The sequence below is a fragment of the Vombatus ursinus genome, unplaced genomic scaffold (genome assembly GCF_900497805.2).
Source record: "Vombatus ursinus unplaced genomic scaffold, bare-nosed wombat genome assembly UNPS02015406.1, whole genome shotgun sequence".
Classification (NCBI taxonomy): Eukaryota; Metazoa; Chordata; class Mammalia; order Diprotodontia; family Vombatidae; genus Vombatus; species Vombatus ursinus.
In genome coordinates this window covers 3553693-3577149 of record NW_020955184.1, presented here as the reverse complement: position 1 = coordinate 3577149, position 23457 = coordinate 3553693, and the positions used below count along the sequence as shown (strand labels likewise).

The 23457-nt window shown below is 35.0% G+C and overlaps 1 protein-coding gene across 8 annotated transcripts in view; it reads right to left on the bottom strand.

The window, feature by feature from the left end:
- Positions 1-23457, bottom strand: part of RALGAPA1 (Ral GTPase activating protein catalytic alpha subunit 1) — a 311896-nt gene that overhangs the window by 255321 nt on the left and 33118 nt on the right. For all 8 annotated transcript variants that reach the window (XM_027847459.1, XM_027847460.1, XM_027847457.1 and 5 more), the window contains exons 4-10: positions 21065-21122; positions 14790-14833; positions 13051-13228; positions 10556-10671; positions 6460-6598; positions 5173-5381; positions 506-745 (exon numbers count right to left, since the gene is read on the bottom strand). In XM_027847459.1, coding sequence (XP_027703260.1) covers positions 506-745; positions 5173-5381; positions 6460-6598; positions 10556-10671; positions 13051-13228; positions 14790-14833; positions 21065-21122 — 984 coding nt within the window. The remainder of the gene's footprint in view (positions 1-505; positions 746-5172; positions 5382-6459; positions 6599-10555; positions 10672-13050; positions 13229-14789; positions 14834-21064; positions 21123-23457) is intronic.

Here is a 23457-nt window from a genome sequence, read left to right as displayed (position 1 = left end):
TGGGCAAAGAACAGATGACAAAAGAAATAATAGCAAAACCATTATCTGAGAGTATTAACACTTAATCAACTGGAATTGTTTTGTTATCTGTAACCTCAATTACCTTACAGCATGAGATAATAAGGCATTACTTTAACTTGTTAAGCAAATGGTGGGTGTTGCTAGAGTCTAAAACCTAAAGTATGAATATTTTTAAAGAGTTTTTAATGAAGCAGAAAAGGAGGTTGGTTTTTTTTTTATTAAGAAAATATATAAATGAAAAATAACAAAATGTACCTGAGAAAAATAAATATTTTAAGTATACATTTGAAGCACATATATGACCTTTTACTTCATTAAGTATACTTTTAAAGAACTGAAGAAAAAAAAACATTAAAAACCAAAGCATTTCAAAGAACAATCCATAAACTGACTTCAATAAGTAAAATAAATAAAAGTTAGTGAATATTTTAAATAGCAGTCAAAGACTAGGCGCTCAAAATTAGAAAGAACAAGATACATTTACCTGTCGAAAGATCTCTGTGACAAAATTAACATGGCTTCTTTTAGAAGAAAAGACTTTTCGTACTATTTCAATGTCTGTGAGATGCTCTTCATCAATACTACAGAGACTAGATGAACTTGGTTCTCTCTCTGTAAGGGTACTTGTATTAGAATGGGACTGTTCTGGCTCTGTAGTTCTTTCTGCTCTATCAGAACTGTCATTTTTGTTTTCTTCTCTAGAAGCCAAACCAGCAGCTGCCCTCTAAAATAAAAATTTGGGGAAAAAAAAGAGCATATTTGTTAATGTAGTTCAATAGACATTTTAATAAAAAACAACTGTGGGTAAGTCTCCTTTGCCTGGTACTGGGAATACAAGAGTTCGTGCCCTCAAGAAACTAACACTCTTCTAGAGGAAACAATGTAAGTTTACTTATCTGAGTAAAACATAATTTGAAGGAGGGAGAATGAACAAACTAGAGGGATCACGAAAAACTTCATGAAATAAGAAGCACCTGATACACCACTGGTGGAGTAGTGAACTGGTCCAACCATTCTGGAGAACAATTTGGAACTATGCCCAAAGGGCTATAAAATTGTGCATACCCCTTGACCCAGCAATACCACTATTAGGTCTGTATCCCAAAGAGATCAAAGAAAAAGGAAAAGGATCTCTATGTACAAAAATATTTGTAGTAGTTTTTTCTGTGGTGGCAAAGCATTGGAAAATGAGGGGATGTCCATCAACTAGGGAATGGCTGAACAAGTTGTGGTATATGACTGTGATGTAATATATTGTGCTGTAAGAAATGATGAGGAGGATGGCTTCAGAAAAATCTGGGAAGACTTATATGAACTCATGAAAAGTGGTGAGCAGAATCAGAAGAACACTGTACACAGTAACAGCAATACTGTAACAATGATCAACTGTGAAAGATTTAGTTACTCTAATCAATACAATGATCCATGACAATTCCAAAGAACTCATGATGAAAAAGGCTATCAAAAACTTCAAGAGAGGTCAAGAAGATCAGGGACTGAGGAAAAGGTAATTTGATTCATCATTTGTAAACCTGGAAAGAACAGTTTCAATGAAATTGTAGCTAGGCTGAGAAGCCTGTGAGGAGTTCAGAGGTGAGCTGGTGGAAAAGTAGAGGCAATAAATATGGATGGACTATTTTCTAGGAGTCTAGGTAAGAAAAGGAGACATTTAGCCGAGAAAAGGATTTCTACTTCTACCTCTGGGAGAAGGAACCAGAGGGAAAAACTGAAGACAAATAAGAAGGAAAGTGTGTTAGTAATTTGGAAACATGCTTGAATTAGTGAAGTAGGTTGGAATTTGAATGTGAGGAGAAATTTGAAGAATAATCTTCAGGCCTACAGACAGATATTCTGGTTTCTGTATCTGGATTAAAAGAGGAGCAGGATCATTGACAATTAAAGAGAATATAAAAGGATTAAGGAAGATAACTAAAGATTAGGGCCTATAATCTGAATAACCAGACACACGAAGGAGGAGAAAGTAATTAGCAAGACAAGACAATGAAAGTGAAACAACAGGAGGGTGAAGGATATTGATAAAGGGAACTGGAAGATGGGGCAAACTGGTGAAAGGTATGGGAGAATGATGCAAGGATGAAAGAATAATAGGTAATGTTGTGGCTGTGGATTTGTGGAGAAAACAGAAAAGGATCTTAGTAGGATAATTAATTTGCTTCATCCTAAAATTGTTCTTTGTCTTGTCTTGCCAGTTACCTTCTTTTTATCCTTCATCAGGTTCTACTTCCTAATTTCCTTTTATCCTCCTTAATCCTTTTATGTCCTCTTTGTCAGTGAACCTGATTCTCTTTAACTCAGATGAAAAAACTAGATGAAGAATATCAAGGTTGATCTTGGAGGAGAAAGTGAAAAGACTCTTGGACAAGAAAGCAAACACCGTTGGCCAGGGTTGTGTTTTCCTCACAGTTGCCCAGTGAAGGCAAGAAATGAAGAAAATAAAATCAATTAAGCGGAGAAGTGAATGGCAGGCTAAGAAGGTCTAAGTCTAATTCTAAGACTAAGTCTAAGAACGAGATCTAGATTTTTGGTGCACAGCATATCACAAAGAACTGACAGATGCCTGACCAGAGATGCAATATACCTAAGGATGATAAAACAGGTGTCTTGAAAATCCAATCAAAATGGCTTTTATTCTTAAACAGGGAGAAAGAGGAAAAACTGCATACACACACACACACACACACACACACACACACACACACACACACACACACACACACACACACACACCCACACCCTTATATTTATCCCAAGTTAGATACCATAGAGACTAGCTACAAAGAATGAAAGAGAATAGTAGCTGACACCCATAAATTTACAGGACACAAAATCCGAGAAAGAAGACAACACTAAAACCCATGGCCAAAAACATGACCAAAGTTTAGGCAATAAAAAAGATAAATCTGAGGTAATAATATAAATGGAACAAATCTGACCTCATGTATCACTGAATTTTGGTGAAATGAAACTAAAGATGAAACTTTAGATGTAGGTGGGTATACCTTATTCAAAATAAACACAACAGGTAAAAGGAGGGAAAGAATAGCACTGCATAGTCAGAAATTACACTCACGCGAGGAAATTCAAGAACCAGAGGGGACAATATGATGGAGAATATTTGGGTGATGACAAAAGGAGGGATAGAGATGATTTTGTCTTTGAAGTTTACTACAGACTACATGGACAGAAACAAGTAATAGATGGGGCGTGTGAGAAACATGAGCAAGTGAGGACAGAAGTATGATACAGTATGGGGCTTTAATTCTTCAGATATTTTCTGGAGCTGTTGATCTGCCAAAAGCCAGCTTCTTAACTTGCTTTAGTAATACTTCTTCCTTCAAAAGGTGGAGGAGACAAGGGAAAATTCAATTCATTTTAACCTTCTCACAAGGAGAAACTAGTTTTTTTGGTGGAAATGATAAAAACTTGGGGGTTCAGTGACTACTCCATCCTACAGACTATAGATAGAAAAATAATGAATTCTAGGCATAGTGAACCTTTCAAAGGGTTCAGAGAAAAAGTACTCTGCAAACAATGACCATTACACTGAAAATTCAGAACCACCAGACTAATATGGAGTTGATACCCAAGATAAGGAGAGAGCAAAAGTGGCCCTTGCAGAAGACATGTCATATGACACAAATGTGCTATATCTTTGGGTCTTGAAAGAATTAGCAGTTATAATTGTTCAACTGTCAGTGATATCTGAAAGATCACAGAGAAAGACAAATATCCTGATTTTTAAAGAACTGAAGAGAACAGAGTCTGCACATTATGAGCCATTGAGTTTGACTTCGATTCCTGAGAAAATTCTAGAACGAATCATTAAAGAGATGGTTGGCAAAAAGCGAAGCAGCGACTACAAAGAGTCAGCATGGTTTTATCAAAAATAGTTCATACCCAGTAACAAAATATGCTATGTATAAGGCTATGTATAGCCTTTTCCCGACAGAGACAGACAAAGGCTGCAGATATATTTTTTGGACATAGCGAAAGTGGGAATTTTTTTTTTTGCCTGACTTCACATATTTGTTGGTGGGAATCATGTGTATGAAGGAAAACAGTTACTTATTTACTGACATAAAAGCATGGAACAAAGAAAAGGAGAATGAAGAACACGGCAACGGGAATCAAGAGGCACAAGTTTAGTTTCTGATCTACCTGTAGTTAGGTAACTTTAACTTGTAATATCGGAATTGGGAAAATTCTTTAACCACTCTAAGACCTCAGTTTCTTCATCTATAAAATAAAAAGGTAGGACTACAGTGACCTCTAAGGCAGAGGAGGGGAACCTGAGGCTTTGAGGTCATACGTGGCCTTCTACGTCCTTAAATGCAGCTCTTTAACTGAATCCAAACTTCATAAAACCTTCGGTTTTGACAGAACAAATTCTTTTATTAAGGACTACTTCATGACTCTAGGTCAATCAAACTCTGGGCAGCTGAGTAACAATAAATTTTCCCTATATTATGCCTACCTGCTGATATCTAGGAACATGGTTTGAGTTGAAGTACTCCATTGAAAGATTGTTACTTGAGAAAACAGAAGGAGAATGGAGGAAAGCAATTTTTCTCAACATACTGAACTCCCATTCTGTCAGCAATCTCTACTGGAATGTGTGTCAAAATACATCATTATTGACAATTTTTATTATTTATGGGAAACAAGATATTTAATTTACAATTAAATGTTATTACAAACTAGGCCTGACTCAGGCCAGTCTCTTGATAGTTTCTGATACTGACAGGTCTGATATTGGCATGTCATGAGACAGTCATAGCCTTCAAGAGTCAACAAAAGGAGGTTTACTTAACTGTTAGAGAGGAACGACATTTAACAAGAATATTCCCTGAGAATACTCCTACTGTGCTCAGTTGAGCACAAGTTTCCCAATTCAACTTCAGAGAAGGAGCCAGAACTCTATGTAGTTTTTTGTCATGCAAATGATTGAGAAATCAAGTCATGAACCTGAGCTAGTCCCCAAAGCTAATCATATCTTTTCATTATCTCATAAGGAAATGAAGTAGCCTAACCAGCATGGACCCTCAGAAAAGATAGTTCAGTTTAAGAGGCAGTACCTTAAGGAAAAATTGCTCCTATCACAAATGTTTTGAAATATGATACAGATGTTACCTGAATATTCTTTGGCAAGATTTCACCTTCTATTCCAGGAATATGAGGTCCTGTATGAGGTTTTGGCTCAAGCCAGAAAGAAACCAGCCAACGAATGACAATAACACGAGCCTTGAGGAAAGGCTCCTTTGTGCAATAAATTGTTTCATTGGTTTCAACATCCTTCTTTATCATTATATAATGTGGCTTTGGTCTCATCTGTGGGATATCTATTCAAAAGAAAGAAGAAAAGATTAAACTAAGTATGAAAGAACCTTAGTACAAATAAACCTAAACATTCTTGTGTCTGTGACAGTATAATTTTAGAACTACTTCCCTGGGCTTAGTAAATAGTTTGTGTATAACTACAACTAGGCAGACGTCAGCGTGAAACCCCAAAAAGGGGCACAAGACGACTCTTCAGTACATACACAGAAATACATCTATTTACAGTCTGATTACTATTACAAGTATAAAGAATTCTTAGGGCAATGTTAAACCCAAGTGTCAATTTAAGCCAAAAAAGGGCTAACAGTAACACAAATGACAGTGTACCTAGACTTGTACTAAATGAACAAAATTTAAAGAACAGTGAGACATGTTTGTGAGTCATCTCATCCAAAATGTAATTCCTACTCGTTGCTTATCCAACTTGCCTAAAGTAAAGCTAATAGTTCGAATGGTTTTAAACAATTCTAAATGGCTTACCAAACTTAGGGACTGGAAGTTAGCAAGACAAACATAGGATTATGTCACATACAACGGATACTTTTAACAAGTGTTAATGTGTGAACAGTCCATTAGACATAGTCAAATGCAAAACTGCAGATCCAATTTAAGTCATCTCAAAATTTTGAATACTTTTAGTTCACATCCTTGGGAATTAAAAAAATTTTTTTGTAATAATCTTCATATTTTAACATGGATCAGGCTAAAATATTTGAATAAAATTTTATTAAAATCACAAATAAATCAAGAGGGTTCAGTCTCCTTATTTGTAAACGAAGTGTACTAGATGACTTCTGGTCACTTTCTCTAAAGCTATGATGCTATGATCTTATTTTCAAACTTAATGAGTCCTTACACACTTAAAAACTCTTCTTCATGACAATTCATCACTGATGAAGTCAAGATAAGTTAAATCAAGTTATTTAAAATGTCCATTACAAATCTAAGTATCATCTCTATCAATTTCTTTACATTAACATTTGTATTTCCATGAGTTTTCTGAAAGTAATACCCTTTATTTTTCCCTTGTGAGATTTTGTGTTCTTAGTCAGATTTTAGAATACTCAAAAGTATGCATACCAAGTGCAGGGTGATATAAGGTGTTCTCCTTGCAGATGTTTGGGAAAATATAAGGCAAGTAGTATTTTTTAAAGTGTGAAAACAAGAATGAAAATCCCTTTTCCTGATTTTCTTTGTTCTTCCATTCCAAACTCTTTACCTTTAAAAAAAAAAGTATCTAAATGAAATTTCAATACATGTATACCAATATGATAGAACCTAATGGTCTAAATCACTTTTCCTGAAAATTAGTTTAAAGTTTGATTGGAAAAAAAATTCAAAGAAAAATAGACATCTAAGTGAAAATTTTAAAACTGTTTCTAACATGACTATTAAATACAGAACTGCAATTACTAATTTTCATCATTTCTTTCAGGTATAAGAAAAAACTGGTCACAGTTTTGGTATCCGGAAGATCATTTAAAAAATAAAGATGCAAATATTTTGAGCTGAAATTTATCTTTCTATTTTCTATGGTAAAAGAAAATATACAAATCAAAAGAAAAATTTAAAAATGTTTAGTGAACATCAAACATTTACTACTTAAGCAACACTGAGAGAAATTATTTTTTCTATTATATTAATAACCCATTATTAATTAGAACCCAGACTTTTTATTTTTTCATTCAGGGACCAGCTCCTGTTGGTCAGGTCAGCTAGTTTCAGAAAGACAAAGTGGTAGATGAGATTGCCCAAATCCTTTGAGAACATGCTCCTCCATCTTGGGCTGGGTGGGAACCCACCCAACTAGGAGAACTTCCTTCTGTTTAAGAGTGTAAACAGAATCTAACCTAGGTGAATTCCACCCCCCAAGTTCTTGTGAACTCCTCTGGAGTTTAGGGTGACACAGCTCATAAAGAAGAAAACCAATAACCAGAGTGGTCTGGGTGGAGATGGAATCTTTGTCCAGATTGCCAGAGACCACGGAATTTCAAGATCAATCCATAGTCTCAGCAGAAACAGATAAAGACTTTTAGACCACCTCCTCATTTAAATGTCCACCAATCAGGGTTGATTTCTCTTGTCAGGAACATTCCCTCTCAAAAAAATATTTAAAGCATTCAGTATCTCTATTAGGTATCTTTGGTTACTGAAATAAACCACAGACCATCAATTATTGGTTATTAACTAGCCTAATTTCAAATTAGGCTCTCAGGCTTTTCATTCTGCCTCACCACTTTCTTTAACAGAAAAAATGACATTTGAATAAATTTAAATTGTTGAAGTATTCATAAAATTCCTTAAGACAAAGAGTATAGCTTATCTTTCTACCAATCTCAGTCAGCAGTGCTACTATATATAGTATCACAGACTAAGAAGGGTTTGTAGGTAGCAGGGAAGCAATTAGTAGGTAAAAAGATTGAAGACAGTCTAGGGATGACTGTGGTGACAGTCTGTGGGATGATACCAAGGATACATGTAGAAGGATATGTCTTGGCAAGGAGAAGAGCTACTTCTCTTGGTGAAAAGAGGGTTCAAGTAGACTACACCATTTGGTGCATATTTTTATTATTTACTTTCAAAGACTCAAAACTCTGACCAAAGCAGTGACTTCAAAAGACTGTTAAAGAAAAATACTTCTTTAGACAAAGAGTTCATAGATTAGAGATGTAAAATAAGGCACACATTTTCAAACAAGGTGTTGTTCTAATTATACACATGTGGTATAAAAGACGACTTTTAACAGAAATGGTGGGAGGTGGATGAGTGAATGGGTAGTGATAAATATGAAAAAATATTAGAACATTAATAAAATATTTTTTTAATGTACAGAAGAGAGCAGTACAGAAAGGGATATAAATAAAACCATTTTGTTGCTATACTGTTAAATTTAATATGTATATATTTAAATAAACTATATATAGCACCTCAGTTTCTTACAGAAATTTCATTCTTAATACATTTGTGGTTTTGATTAATAAGTTCATGATAAAAAATAATTTAGAAACTGATAATTTCATTGTATATGATATGTTTATGTGTAATACAGGTTCCTTACTTTTCTTAACCATAGATTTTACTGATCCATTCTCTAGGTTCTCGACTGTCACTGTACTTTTTGAATTCAAATAAGTCACAATAGATTCTACTCCAACCCCTCATTTTGAGACTATATAATACCTTATAAGAAACACACTTAAAAAACAAATTGCTGAGTTTTGCTTTTTTGATCTATTCTGCCACTGCCCTTGTAGTAAAGTTCATCCAATTCACATTTACTGTTACAATTCTTAGCTCTGTTTTCCCCTCAATTATATCTCATTGTAATAGTTCCTCTCCTTACCTTCTCCTTCCATTTAATTTAAGAAGAAAAAGAAAAGGGGGGAAGGGAAAAAGGAAGTGAAGTTATAGAGTTTGTTATCTGTTAATCCCAGCTCTCTTCCCTCACCCTCTTTTCCCAGCCCAGATCTATCTGCACATCATCAAGCCTTACTGGGCCCTCTCTCTTTCCTCTTTTATAAAAACTCAGCCCTCCTTAACTGAATTTTGTTTTGCTCATGACTGTTCTCTCCCCAAATCTGCCCTCTCCATTGATACTCTCTGCACTATCTCTGTCTTAGCTAAGTCTTTTATTGTATTTCTATACTATATTCTTTTGTTCTTCCTCCTTCCTTTACATGGTTCAAGTGAGGGTCATAAAAACCCCATTTCCCTTTCCATCATTTCCATGAATGAATGATCTTGTGGCACTCTAATATTAAAAACAGTAAATTGTTCCCTCCTCCCTTTATCCCTAGGACACCTCCTTCATCCCCGTCCCCTTTTCACTTTCTTCTCTTTTTTAAAAACCCTAATAGCTCACTTCTCAATACGTTATACTCTGGCTTCTGCCCCATCTACTCTACTGAAACTGTTCTTTCTACATTCACCATTGCTCTCTAATTTAATTTGTTTTCTTTCTTATTATTATGAACTTAAAAACCTTCAACAATTATGAACATTTCTCCACATAAAAAAAGAGAAAAAGAGAAAAAAAAAGTAAAATAGTCCTGCATATAAAACTGCAAGTATCTGATATCTATAGGTTCTTTTTTTGTTTAAATTATATAAACAAAGACAACACCTCAGTTCCAAATCTGTCTTATGTCTCTCTTTGAACTTACTGCCTTTTTCCTTTGTTCTTCTTCTATGCATTTTTTATAATTTCATTAACATTCTTTTCTTTTTTTAAGTTATCATTATCACTAGTCTACATTTTTCCCCTCCTGCTCTCCCCACTTCCCCACCCAAAAAACCCCTACCCTTGTAACAAATAAGCATAATCAAGTGAAACAAATCAACATATCTGCCATGTCTTAAAATATATACTTCATACTTATCTATCATATCTCTATCAAGAAGCAGGAATTAGGTTTCATCATTGGTTTCTTACAGTCATGGGCTGGTCACTGCACTGTTATTCTAAGTTGCTTTCCTTTGCAATGTTAGTCACTGCATGAACTGTTCTGGTTTTGCTCATTTCACTCTTCGTCAGTTCATATAAGTCCTCCCAGGTCTCTCTGAATCTGGCCTTTTCATCATTACATTCATAGTAATGATATTCCAATAGATTTATATCACTTCTCACCTGGACTACTGAATTGGTTTCCTTACTCAGTCTCTCTCCTCTTCAAATTATTTTCCATACACCAGCCAAATATACTTTCTAACATCCAAGACTGACCATGTTACTCCCTTAACTCAAAAACCATTAGTGGCGACCCACTCTCTCTAGGATAAAATATAAATCCCTCAGCCTATTATTTAAAGTTCCCTACAGCCTGGTTCCAAGATATCTTTCTAGTTTTATTTCAGATTACTCTCACCAAAATGAGACTACTGATTTTTTCCTTGCACTTGACATTTCATCTCCTACCTATATTCATTTACATAAATTATACATCTCTCTCTCTCTCTCCATCTCCAGCTTTTAAGAATCTTTATTCTTCAAGGCTTGGCTCAGGTGCCACCTCCTCCATGAAGCTTTCTTTGCTCTCTCTCTCATTCACTCTGGCTCTTAATTGTTATGCTCCACAATTGTCATTCCACAAATTATCTTGCAGAATTATTTTAAGAACAAATGTACCCACACAAGACAGTAAAAGGGAGAATAAAGGTTTAAAAAGATAAAATGTACCTGAATAACCATATATTTCAAAAGTGCTTCTAGAAAATAACTTGTGAGGTCTTCTTGTCCTTTATCTCCTGATTGTGGAGGGACAAGAGGAGTGATTTCTTCTATAGTCACTTGGGCTACACAAAAATAAAAGAAGAGTTTAGCAGTCATCAAATAATTTTTCATAACCGAAGATATAAGAAAAAAATCTTATTTCCAAAATAAGTATTCAATGAACAGAAGTTTCCAAATCATCTGCTATCCTAAAATTACAGCATGACTCAACTCTAAATAACTTAATGTAAAGACAAAAAGTCTACTTAAGATCTCATTGATTTTAAATATTTTTCCAAGAAAGAAAATCCAAATACTACATATTTGACTGGTTTTGGATGTTTTCCTTTATATTCACTAAGCAATATGGTATAATGGAAGAAATTGGACTTGGATTTAGGAGACCCGAGTTCAGGTTTCAGCTGTGACTTTTACTAGTAGTGGTATATTTAATAAATCATTTAATGTCTACTATAATTCTGAGTTTCCTGATATGTAAAACATGGAATAATAATACTTTCACAATCTAACTCACAGATTTATGGTAAGGAAACAGTATGTAATTATATATATATATATGTATATACACACATATATATGCTATAATTATTGTTATCCTGAAGATATTCTGGTGAATGGTTCTCCAACTTTTTGATTCTCAGGAACACTTTACATTCTAAAAAGTTACTGAGTACCCCACAAAAAGCTTTTGTTTATGTTGGCTATATCTATGTTTACCATATTTCTCCCTAGTCTAGGATTCAGGATCCCAGATTTTGAGCTGCAAGGGACCTTGGCAGTCATCTAATCCAAACTCCTAGGACATCATATAAGAAACTGAAGCCCGGAGAGATAAGTGATTTGTCCAAAGGTCACACAGGTGACAGAGCAAGAACATCAATCCAGGTACATTTGTTTCTAAGTTCAGTGCTCTTTCCACAACATCACAATTTGGGTATAAGCCAGTTAGAGTTAGACACGGCAATCTGAAGGAAAATGCCCATTTCTTTTCTTTCTTTTTTTTTTTGGTTAGGCAATGGTTAAGTGACTTGCCCAGGGTCACAAGGCTAGTAAGTGTTATGTGTCTAAGACCACGTTTGAACTCAGGTCCTCCTGAATCCAGGGCTGGTGCTCTACCCACTGCCCCAAAATGCCCATTTCTTAGAGGAAAAAAATGATAGCCGAATAAAACTCTGAGAGTTGAAAAAAAAAATTTGTAAAACCAGAGTCCTAAAAGACCAGTTAAAAGTTTTACCAATTCAACAAGGGGTAATAATAAGTAACTAATAAGAGACACTGAAACAGAATTTTGAACCAGCATCAACTTCAGTTAAAATGTTGAAAAGGAAGGAGTCTCATCTTGAGTAAGCATGATTGAATTTTTTAAAAATTAATTTAATCCAGATTTTGTTATTTTTTTCTCATTTTTTAAAAATTCAATCATGCTTACTTAAGATGAGACTATTACAAATGCTGACGTGTTCTATTTCCCATTACAAATCAAAGTTAGGAAATTGAAATTAGCACCTCTATTGAATACTACTACTGTTGAATAAAGAGGTTGTATTTTCCTTATCAAATACATCCAACAGAGATTTAAAATGTTCTAACAATTTAGCCGTAGAATTAAAATGTATCACCATGTAAGCAGTCTAACCTATTTCTAAAGAGTTGTAAATGGCATTTACCCAAATATAAAGAACTCATTATTATTTACAAGTCACCTAACTAGATTGGTACTTAAGGACCACAAATTTCAATCTTTTAAAACACGAGTTGTATGTTAAACATTTCAGTGTCTTTGTGAGGCATAGAAAGAGAAGAAGATAATTTCAGGTAATCTGGTAAAGCAATTATTGTGATCCTTGTGAAGAAAGCAGTTATATATACATGTTAATAATTATAGAAAAATACAGTATTTTAATTAAAAACATATTTTCATTTCCTCTCTTAAGAATTTTACACCACAAATATATTTTGATTTTTAAAACACATAAACATATGAAAAACTCTAAACATAAACCATATAAAAAGGAGGGGAAGTAACTCATATGATTAAAAAAAAACACCCAGAGTTTTCTCTGAATTGAAAGGGAAGAAGGTATTAAAAGGAAATCATGTAGAGATAGAAATTTACAGTATGAAGAATAACAACTAAACAACCAAAGCAATCAGAAATAAAAACAAAGCATTTATGAAAGTATAATGAAAGTAAAATGGAAAATACCTGATTTACCAAAATAATAATAATAATAATAAATAATACATTTCCTTTTCTTTTATACATGTCCTCCATAAAGCAAACACTACTTAAAAAATATATCTGTACATATCCAAATGAACAAAAAGGTAAGTATAAAAAAGGAAAATTACAGAAGCGTTAAATCGGATTTGGAATGCTTACTAAATTTTAAAACACAACACAAAAGAACATGCTGTTAATTAATGTCCTATAGTCTTACTTTCTTGAAGGTTAAGTGGGGGATTAATGAGATTATCTAAAGTCCGAGGTCCATATTCAGACAGTGGTGAGGCAAATCCAGGAACTAAGCAAGAAAATATCCAGAGCTGTTCTTTACTGCAGTTATTCTGAAGAGCTTGTAACCATAGCAAGAAGAGACGGACACCTTCACGCCTGATCTGAAAACACAAAACAATTAAATACAACATAGAATTTTCACCCAAACAGAAATAGAAGGATATGGAAGATCTTTTTTTCTTTTGAGATCAAAGTTCTCTAAGAAATAAAAAAATGAGTATTTGCCAAAAATCATAACTGTCACCACACTAAATCCAGAAGTATATATTTCATTTTACCAAAACCTGAGTCTATTAACTAATAAGGCAAGAGGCTTAATTTATTTCTATTGCCCCAAGATAAAAATGATGAAAATCCTTTCAAGTAATGAGATAATTCCATAGCAACCAATTCCAGGGGAGGTTCTAAGTTCTTACCACTATAACCAGAGCTATGACAGCAAAAAGCCATATCTTTCTTTTCTCTCTCCCTCTCATCATGACTGAGCCAGGGAGCAATAATGTCAAGAAAAACACTGGTTTCTTAGTAGAAAATAGAAATATAGAAAAGACAAAATCAGATGAAAAGGAAATTTTCTCTGGTAACCAGAACATTCTCACTAGTGCTTTTTGTACATAGTAGATACTTAATATGTGCTGAACTCAATCAGGTTCTTTCCTACCTAGGCACTGTAACTCAACTATTACCACAGCTTCATTTGCTATCAGAAATAGTATTATAATTAGAAAGTATGCAGAAGTTGGAGAAAGGAAAAGCTAGATTCAAATTCTAACTCAGATACTTACTAGGTGAAGTTATCTCACCTCTCCAAGCCTCAGTTTATTTTTCATCCATAATGTGTGAATAATAATATTTATAGTACCTCCTTCATAGCGTTGTATCAAATAAGTTATGTTTGGTAACCTTTGCAAGCCTTAAACAGCTACATAAATGGCAGTTACTATTATTATTGTTGTTATTATTACCACCTCTACCATGACTTAGTTGATAACAAAAAGGTGATGAAGGAGGTCCTATATTTCCATTGCAGTTAACTCTAGGTCAGTGCAACTGGAAGTATAACCACAAGCTATTAACTGAAATCACCTTCTCCACAACAAGTGGGTAGCTTCCATAAACAAAGCACAAAACTAAGTGGCAAATCAGAAAAGTGAAAACTAGTACAGTGCTGTTACTGCCATTTATATTTCAGAGGGGCTGTAGTGAGAGTAGAAAAGCAACAATTTCATTGTTTTTGTTGTTACTAAAAAATATTTTCCCTCTAGACAAGGTCCAGAATGGAGTCTTCTATCTTTAATAGGGCACTGTAGTTCCAGATTACAAATGCGTTTAAGGGACTTGGCATCTTAAGGGAAAAAAAAGTAGCACCCAAGTACTGAAGAAAATTCTGCCCCATTTTAAAATATAATCATAACCCCAAAAAAGACAATTCAGCACCCTTTAAGAAAGAGAAGAAAAACTAAAGGAAAAGAGAATAAAGTAGGAGACACATGTCTGTTTCACATTTTCTCACACCAGAATAAAATATGATTCCAGGTATATCCTAAAAAGCCAGAAGAGTATTTTGCATAGAAAAACACAAATGTACATCTCTTCTGTCACAATGTAAATCTGAAAAAGTTTTGAAAAGCCATTCTACTAAAAGAAATATATTTTATATACCTTTAAGGAGTTTCCTGTGTGAAGGAGTTTCTTTAAAATCAATCCTGCAAAGAGAACATTCATTTAAATACTTATTTTTTCATGTGATTTGATAGCCACCCTAAAATTCCTCATCCACTTTCCCTACTGCCTTTACTTATTGCCATTTCTATCCTACGAAACTTCAACTTAGGGTAACCCCCATCATTCAGTATTTCCACTCCTATGCCTGTGATTTTAACCACTATACACCTATGCTAAGAAAAGCAATATGTTGTAGTAAACAACTGGACTCAAAGCCAGGAAAATCCAGGCTCAAGCCTCCCCTGTGACTCATACTGGCTGTGTGACACTGGATCAGTCACTTAATCTCCCAATGCAGAAGACTAGCAGTTCTTAAACTTTTAGGTCTTAGGACCACATTTACACTCTTGGAAATGACTGAGGCCCCATAAAGAACTTTTATTTATGTGGGTAATAGTTACAGATTTTTTTTTACCATATTGGAAATTAAAACATCTTAGTGTTATTATGAAAAGTTTTGACCTTGAAGACCCCCAAAAGGTTCTCAGAAATCCAAGGTCCCTGGACCAGATTTTGAGAACCACTGTACTAGGCAACTTCTTAAGATTGTAAGTTACAGAGAAGGTCCTGATTTGAACTGGTAGAAGGAACTTCTTTTCACCTAAAGAAGTCCCTAAACCTATGAAAAAACAGATCTGGTCACGATCTCTTCAGTTGTGAAGAAATGTAACCTCTGCTGGGCCATTCCTGTACTTTTTCTCCTCTCTTTAAATCTCCAACCACCCTTCCTCCACTAAATTTTTATTTCACTGAGTTCAAGGACATCCTACATTAATATCCTTTAATATTCTCTTTTGTGACTTAACACTGCAGTGGTGTCTGAACTCATAATTAGTATGGAAAGAGTGCTGCACTTGGAATCCAAAAGACCTGGATTCAAATATTCTCTTATGCTAATTGTGTGATTCTAGAAAAGTCATTTAACCTTCTCAAAGCCTCACTTTGCTCATCTATAAAATGGTGATACAAATTGTAGTGCCTGGTTCACAAGGCTATCATGAAGCTTAAATGAAAAAATGTTGAAGTGCTTTGAAAATGTCAGTTATTACTCTTCTCCCAAGAGGAAAAAAAAATGTTTGCCAAGAAAAAAATCCCTCTACTTATGCACCTGAACCTTCCTTTCCACCTCCTACAAGACAATGTTATTTCAATTATCTCCTCTCACACATCTTCAACAAGTCTAAAACATAACTCATATTTTGCTACAAATCCATTTGTCCTGCAAACTTCTCTATTTCTTTTAAGAACATCAAGGATTATCATTCTAGGAACCCAGATTTGCAATCTCAGAGTCATCCTTGACTCTTACTTCCTTTTATGTTACCCCAAGTTTTGCTCATGCCAATTTACATCTCTTGTATCCATCCTCCTCTCACAATGCCTTTTACCTAGACTAACAGCCTTCAATTTGTTCTTCATAATTACAGTCTCTCCCCTCTCCAATCTGCTAAACAGATACTCCTAAAACAATGATCTGACCAGGACACTCTACTACTCAACTATCTTCAATGGCTCCCTATTGCCACAAGTATATAATACAAACTCCTCAGACTGACTCCACAAGCTCATTCCCACCTTCTTTTTAGTAATATCTCATTTCACTCTCCTTGACACACTCACCATTCCAGTCACTGTTGAACACAGCATGCCATTTTGCCTCTGTGTCTTTGAATAAGCTTCTACCCTGCACTCTCTATTAGAATCCTTAGCTTCTGTCAAAGCATAGTCCAGGTGCCACTTCCAACATGAGGCCTTTCCTAATTACCTCACCAATTACTGCTCTCTGCTCTTTTATATTACACTGTATACATTTTGCACAAATGTGTACATGCTGTATCCTCCCAATAACAAGTAAACTTTTCAGAGCAGAGGATATTGTTTTCATCTTTCTCAGATAAGCAAAGCATCATGAACATAAAATTAATGTTTGTTGAATTTGACGTAATCACTCCCTTTTCTGATGGCTTCCCTTCTATCTGCCCATATGTCTTCCCAGTGCTAAAAAAGTTTTCTTAGACCCTTCTACACCCTTGAGCTAATATTCCATATCTTTCCTCTCTTTCATCATCAAACTTATTTTTTAAAAATGGTTTTATTGCCTCACTACCCATTCACTTGTCAAATCCTTGCATTACCTGGCTTCTGCTGCAATGATTCCATTCACATTTCTCTCTCAAAGGTTATTACTTTAACTACAAAATCTAATGGCCTTTCCTCAAAACCACATTCTCCCTGACCTATCTGCAGGATGTCCCCTCCTTCTTGATACTTTCTCTTCCTTTGGCTTCCTTGATATCAAATTCTCCTATTCTCCCTTCTCTAATAACTCATTCTATATTTCGTTTATAGGTTCTTTTCTTCAATGCTGATTTTTCCCAAAGTTGTATTCTTGATTCTCTTTTATTTTTTCTCTTCAGTTTATTTTTTGAAACTCTGAGTCTGAGTGAGTGTGAATTTGTTACACTGACCTCAACTATCACCTCTAGAAACACAAGCACCAAATTTCCATTTTCTCATCTTTAGGTTCTAAACCAATCAATTAACAAACTTACTTCATAGTATGATATGGAGCTAAATGCTGGAGATAAAAAGAAAAAGCAAAAACAGTCCCTGCCCTCAAGACTCTTATATTAGGGAAGACAACAGGTAAATAAATAGATACATACACAAAATAGATGTAAAGTTAGCCTTAGAGGAAAAGGAACTAGTGGATGAGAACAGGAAAGCCCTCCTGCTAAAGATGGCATTGAGCTGGGTCTTGAAGGAAGCTAAGGATCCTAAGTGGTAATGGTTAGGAAGGAAAGCATTTCAGGCGTAGGGACTGGCCAGTGCAAAGGCACAGAGAAGGAAATAGAGTATTGCATGTGAGGAATGGCAAGTACATCAATATAGCTAGCCTTGTAAACTTATGTTTCTAACTAACTACTTAAATAACTCTACCACATCTCAAAACAAAATAAAGTATTTTGCAAAGGCTGTCCTCCATGTGGAATTCAATTTCCTAGCTTCAAAGCTTAAATCAAGTTTAACTTGATTTACCTATAAGCCCCAAGTGCTGGCATCTCCCCTCCCCCTAAAAAATTACCTTGTATTTACTTTGCATATTTTTTTATTTTTATATGTTGTTTTCCCCAAAAGAATGTAAACTCCTTGAGGGCAGGAACTGCTTTTTTTTTTAAAAAATCTGTAACCCCAGAGATTAGCACAGTACCTCTCACATAGTAGGTATTTAATAAATGTTTATTGACATTTATGTTCAAATGTGTTCATGAGGCCATAGATGTAATATATACCTCCCAAAAGGTTCAAACTATAATCTAGCCATACCTTATCCTATGCAACCCAAGTTCATATGCTCCAATAAATTTTTCATGGGGAGGTCTACTCATCATACTGAAGGCCTACTTCCAGGCTTTTCACAATTATGTGGTTACCAGGATAGCACTCAACTTGTCCATCTGTTATCCTATCTCCCCAACATAACTGATGTACTTTTTGTTACAAGCATACTTCTATATTTTAAGCCATTCCTTGCACATATAATTTGGATAATATGCTGTAGCCTATGTCATTCCATTGCCCTTTGGGTTCCTCTGAATTTTGATTCTTTGAAGAGTGCAAAATTCCATATAACTTCTTAGAAGTTTTTGTTTTGGAAAACTTGGGATTAAAGTGCTATATGATTTCTCATATGCAATCTAGTCAACTCCCGCTCTTCTATTCCATTTCAGATGCAACTGATAGTCCTCTGCAGTATCTGAAATTTATATAATTACAGACCACCAACATCCACTGAGTGGATATGAGGGTATCCACTCAACTACATAGAACAATCTGGACAATAAAAATTCTTCATCACTTGGTTTTTCCTATGTAGATTCTTAGGCTATTTTTGGGGGGACGGACAAATCATAGATCTCATTTGGAAGGCTCTGCACTATTCCAGGGCTTGATGTAGTCAGCAGCACAGTGTCATCTACAAACAAGATCATCTGGAGGCCCTCACCATATACTAGGAATCCTTCTTCAACTTGGACTCAGCCCTGGATCTCCTCTTCATAACAGTGGCAGACAACTTTAATGAGCATATACTTTCCCAGCTCACTTCCTTGTTTGATATTCATTATCAAAGGATTTTTAACAAATTCATCTTTTGAAAACCCTAAAAACTCTACTGTTTACTGAGTAAAACACCACTTAACTTGGTATTAAAAGCCTAACACACAATCTGGTACCAGCCTAAATTTCTAGTCCCACGTCTTACTACCTTCCAACCATAATCCAGGCAAATTCTGCTACTTCCCACTCCCCATTCATGCACTAAATTTTTCTTCCTTTGTTTACATGTTTCTCTATGTCTATGTCTCTTTACTTTTCTGTATCTGATGAAAAACTTCCCAATTTTCAAGATTCAGTTCAAAAGCCATTTTCTTCAAGAAGCACAGTATGGTGCAGTAAATAAGCACTAGATTTTACAGGAGGCAGGGATTTGCAGACTTTACGTGAAAAGAGCAGGTATATAGTTTTAGCTATTCATCTTCAGATGAAGGAGGCCCATCTATGACAACTGCCTAGAGGCCTAAAAACACTCCAGGTAGCACACCCAAAGGCAGCCCTAAATAAAAGGGACTGACCTAATTTGCTCATTAAAGCTTCTATCCAGATTGAGCCAGTAATGCTGGAAGGATCCTATAAAAGCAGTCATTTTGCAGAGTTTGGGGGGAGTTTCCCTTTGCTGTGGGAAACACGAGCTCCCACTTTAATCTAATACATTGAACAAGAGTTTTGTTTTTTGTTTTTTTGTTATTGTGGCTCTCATAGTCCTGGTGTTCCCACAATTCAAATCCAGACTCCTGGTGACATAAACTTGGTTACTCCACCTTTCTGAGTCTCATTTTCCTGACCAGTAAATTAGAACTAATAATCCTTGAACTATTGTGAGGAAAGCACTTCGTAAAATTTAAAGTACTCTGTAAATGTGAGCTATTACTCCCATATCAGAAGTGAAAGCTCCTTCCCTCCTAAAATCTCACAAAGCACTTCATTTACACCTTTATTTTACCTTCTTGTTTCGTGATTAGAAGAAACCCTTAATTCCCTCAGGCAATCCACTAAGATTTGCAAAACAGGTACTGATCTGATTTGGTCTAAAGGATTTTCTTACCAGCAGGTACCTACAACGATTAAGTTGCAGGTCAGAAGAAAAAAATAAATTAAAAAATATACATGTATATACGTATATATAACTATTGTTACTTATCTTCCTACTAAACTAGCAGCTCCATAAGGGCAAGGATCTCCTTTTACATTTACCGTACCTCCAACTGTGATCTGATAATAGTAAGTATTTCTGTGAACTGAATTATTTAATTCTAAATGTCAGAGTTCTCGGTCAGACTTGATAAAAACCTTTTAACAAGTCCTTGGCAACCTCCAACTTAATTTTGGTGAACCTGATTTCCTTTTGGCAATAATCTTGGTGCCAGAAGGCAGTGAGAAAGATCACCTTCTATGATTTAAGCTAAAAAAAATATATATAGAAAGACCATAACTGTAAATAGAACATCACATATATTCTATTATTTCCCCTTGCTTTAGATTTAAAATGGAATGAAAGAAAACTTTCCCAATTAATCAACTGAAAAGTTCAGTAAAGAATTTTTTTTACCTTTCCCAAGGTCCTGAAATTAGTTTTCTGTACTTCTTTACAAAAATTAAACTTAAAATATCTACTTTCAATTCATTTTTTTAATTTTTTTAATTACATTTTATTTTTTTCAATCAGCAAAGATCATCCCTTTCCTCTGCCCATTCTCCCCTCCACCCCAGATGGAGAACAAAAGAAAAACAATACCCCTATTACAAACATGTATCACAAAGCAAAACAAATTTCTATGTCAGCCGTGTGCAAAAGCAAACTAAATAATTGACCTTCCTAGTGTATTCTGTTCCCCTTTCCTTTCCCTTTATTTTTTTTTTTGAGCCCATCAGGGTTAAATGAAAAAACCTTCAAACTCTTCCTTTACACCTTCATATTTAACCCCCCTTTTTTTTTGCAGCAAGCAAAATATCACCCCTCTTCTTTATACCTTGCCAAACAAAATCTGTGAAAAAGTTTTAAACAAGCTACCAAGAAACATAAAGTATTAGATAGCCTTTTTTTTTTTTTAATCAGTATTTGAAATCTAAGAGTTGCAATTTAGGTCACTTACCAATACTGTGAAACTGCCATCGCTGATGAATCCTTTCTGGAAGAAGTTGTAAAATTTTCTAAAAGTCAGTAAAGAGAAAGCAAACTAATAAATGATATGAAAGAGATATGCCTGAAATCTTGTAAAATGAAAAACAAATCACAAATATTAAGACCTTAGAGCTCCTTGCGTGAAAAATATGACACAAATAAAAAAATAAAATAAGCATTCAAGTTAATCTGCTATTACTTGGCACTTTTTTTAACACTGGTAACTTACATAGTACTGGAAAGGTCCCATAATATAGCAAATAAGTCTAGGAAAGACTTGAGTCAAGACAATATAATTTAGGAAATTAGAAATACTTCTATCAATTTTTTAAAAGGATAAAATTCTCCTTCTGACCTTCCCATCCCAATCCTTTCCTCCTTGAGAATTAAAGAAAACCAAAACATGTTACAGACATTAAATCAAAATAAATTTCTACAATGGCCATGTCCAAAAAGAATTTTTTTTATCATTCTGCTTTCTATGAGCTTCATCTCTCTATCAAGATTGATATGTTTCATCATTATTCCACTGCAATACTGGTTAGTAATTAGAGTAATAAGTGTTCCTAAGTCTTTCAAAACTGTTTGTCTTTAAGATATTGTCATTTTTTATAAATTGTTCTCCTGGTTCTATTCACTTCACTTGGTGAAGTTCATATGTTTTCCCAGGCTTCTCTGAAACCATCTCCTTTATTTTTTTTCTAAATTAAATATATTTTTTATTTTCCATTCTGAATTCTCTCCCACCACCCTCTCCTTTCCTCAGTCACTGAATTACAAATATGTATAATCATGGAAAACAAATTCCCACATGAGCCACGTGAAAAGGAGAAAAAAGGGGAGGGGAAAGGGAGAGGACAAGGCTGAGTACATAATTTGAGGGTGTTCACCCTTAGAGGAAGCAAGAGGAAGGGGAGGGTAACCCTGCAGGCTGAACTAGATGCTGGAACTGAGATCTTACCCTGCTCCTGGCATCTGATCCATACTATTCCTGCTGAACTTTCTGCTTAAGCCTAAGTACTCTTTCCAAGTTAAGTAAACTTGTTTTTTGTTAACTATTATGAGTATTTCGTTTTCTTCAATTTTCATTCCCGGGCTATCATCCCAGGCTGAACAGGCCTTACACTTAGCAATAATCAAAGGACCAGAATGAAATAAATGGCACTGTGGCTCACATCATGGCCTAAGAAGGGGAAAGCCGCTGCAAATATAGAGGATAGAATAATCAGATATAGTAGCAAGACACTTTCTGAAAAGAGTTCTGTTGAAATGAAAATGAGTGTGAGGACAAGAGTAAGGAATTGTCACTGGTGATAAGAAAGCCTCAAACTTATCATATTACTATTTAATGGAACCTGATTTCCTCCAAAAGGGATACCCACTGTTGACATGATTGAACCTGCTCCTGCCACTACTTTTGCTACTTGAATGCTATCACTGTCCCAGGCCACTGGTGAATTGAGCATTTATTTACACTGCAGTAGACTCTCAGCATTCCAGGTCTCATATCATGGACTCCAACATTTTTGGCAATGAGCATTATGATGTTCTCCATGGCATGCAAAATATCCTGTAACACTATTAAGTCATTCCTGAACATCATTGCTATCCTTGGTACGGACAAGTTGTCTGAAGAAAATAAGTTAAAGGTGCCTCATGCCTGGAAACTCTAGTGTTCTTGTCATATAGGGAAGCTGATACTCCTGAAATAAATCATCAAGGGACTCCAACAGATCTTGGCAGTTCAGTATAACTGTCTTCCAAAGCAGGCCTTCTACATGTCAGGACCTACAAAAGAAGCTGTAAGGCTGAAGATCATTCATGAAGAGTCACCCTCATCTGCCAAAATGCCATCCTCCTGCACAACCTATTCTCAATTATATGAGAACGCTATGCAAGAACTTTCATCAGAAAAGCTATGTACTCTCTAAATATTTAAACTTCCTAATAAAATAGAGAACTTAAAAAAGAAAAGCAGTTGCTAATATCTTGTAACTGAGTCCTAGTTACTAATGAATACATGATATAAGGGTCATAAATCACTCTTCGTCCAGAGTTGCGTATTAGGAATTGAGGGAAGTAAAATGATCCCTCTAATAAGCTGGTAGGGTATAAGCCTTTATTATTAAATGCAAACCATACTTTCAAGATTGAGCTCTCCCAGATCCTTCAGGAGTCAGCACCCTTCACAAACTGATTATCATTCTTTCAAAATCTGAAGCATCCAGTCACAGCCTCAATATCCAGATTTCTTTCCAAGTCCAAAGAGCCCCTACCCACAAGATTCAACGGAATAACCAAATGGATGGCCTTATGAGAACAGAAGAGGTTGAGACACGAGCCATCACCAATCTAGATGTAAGG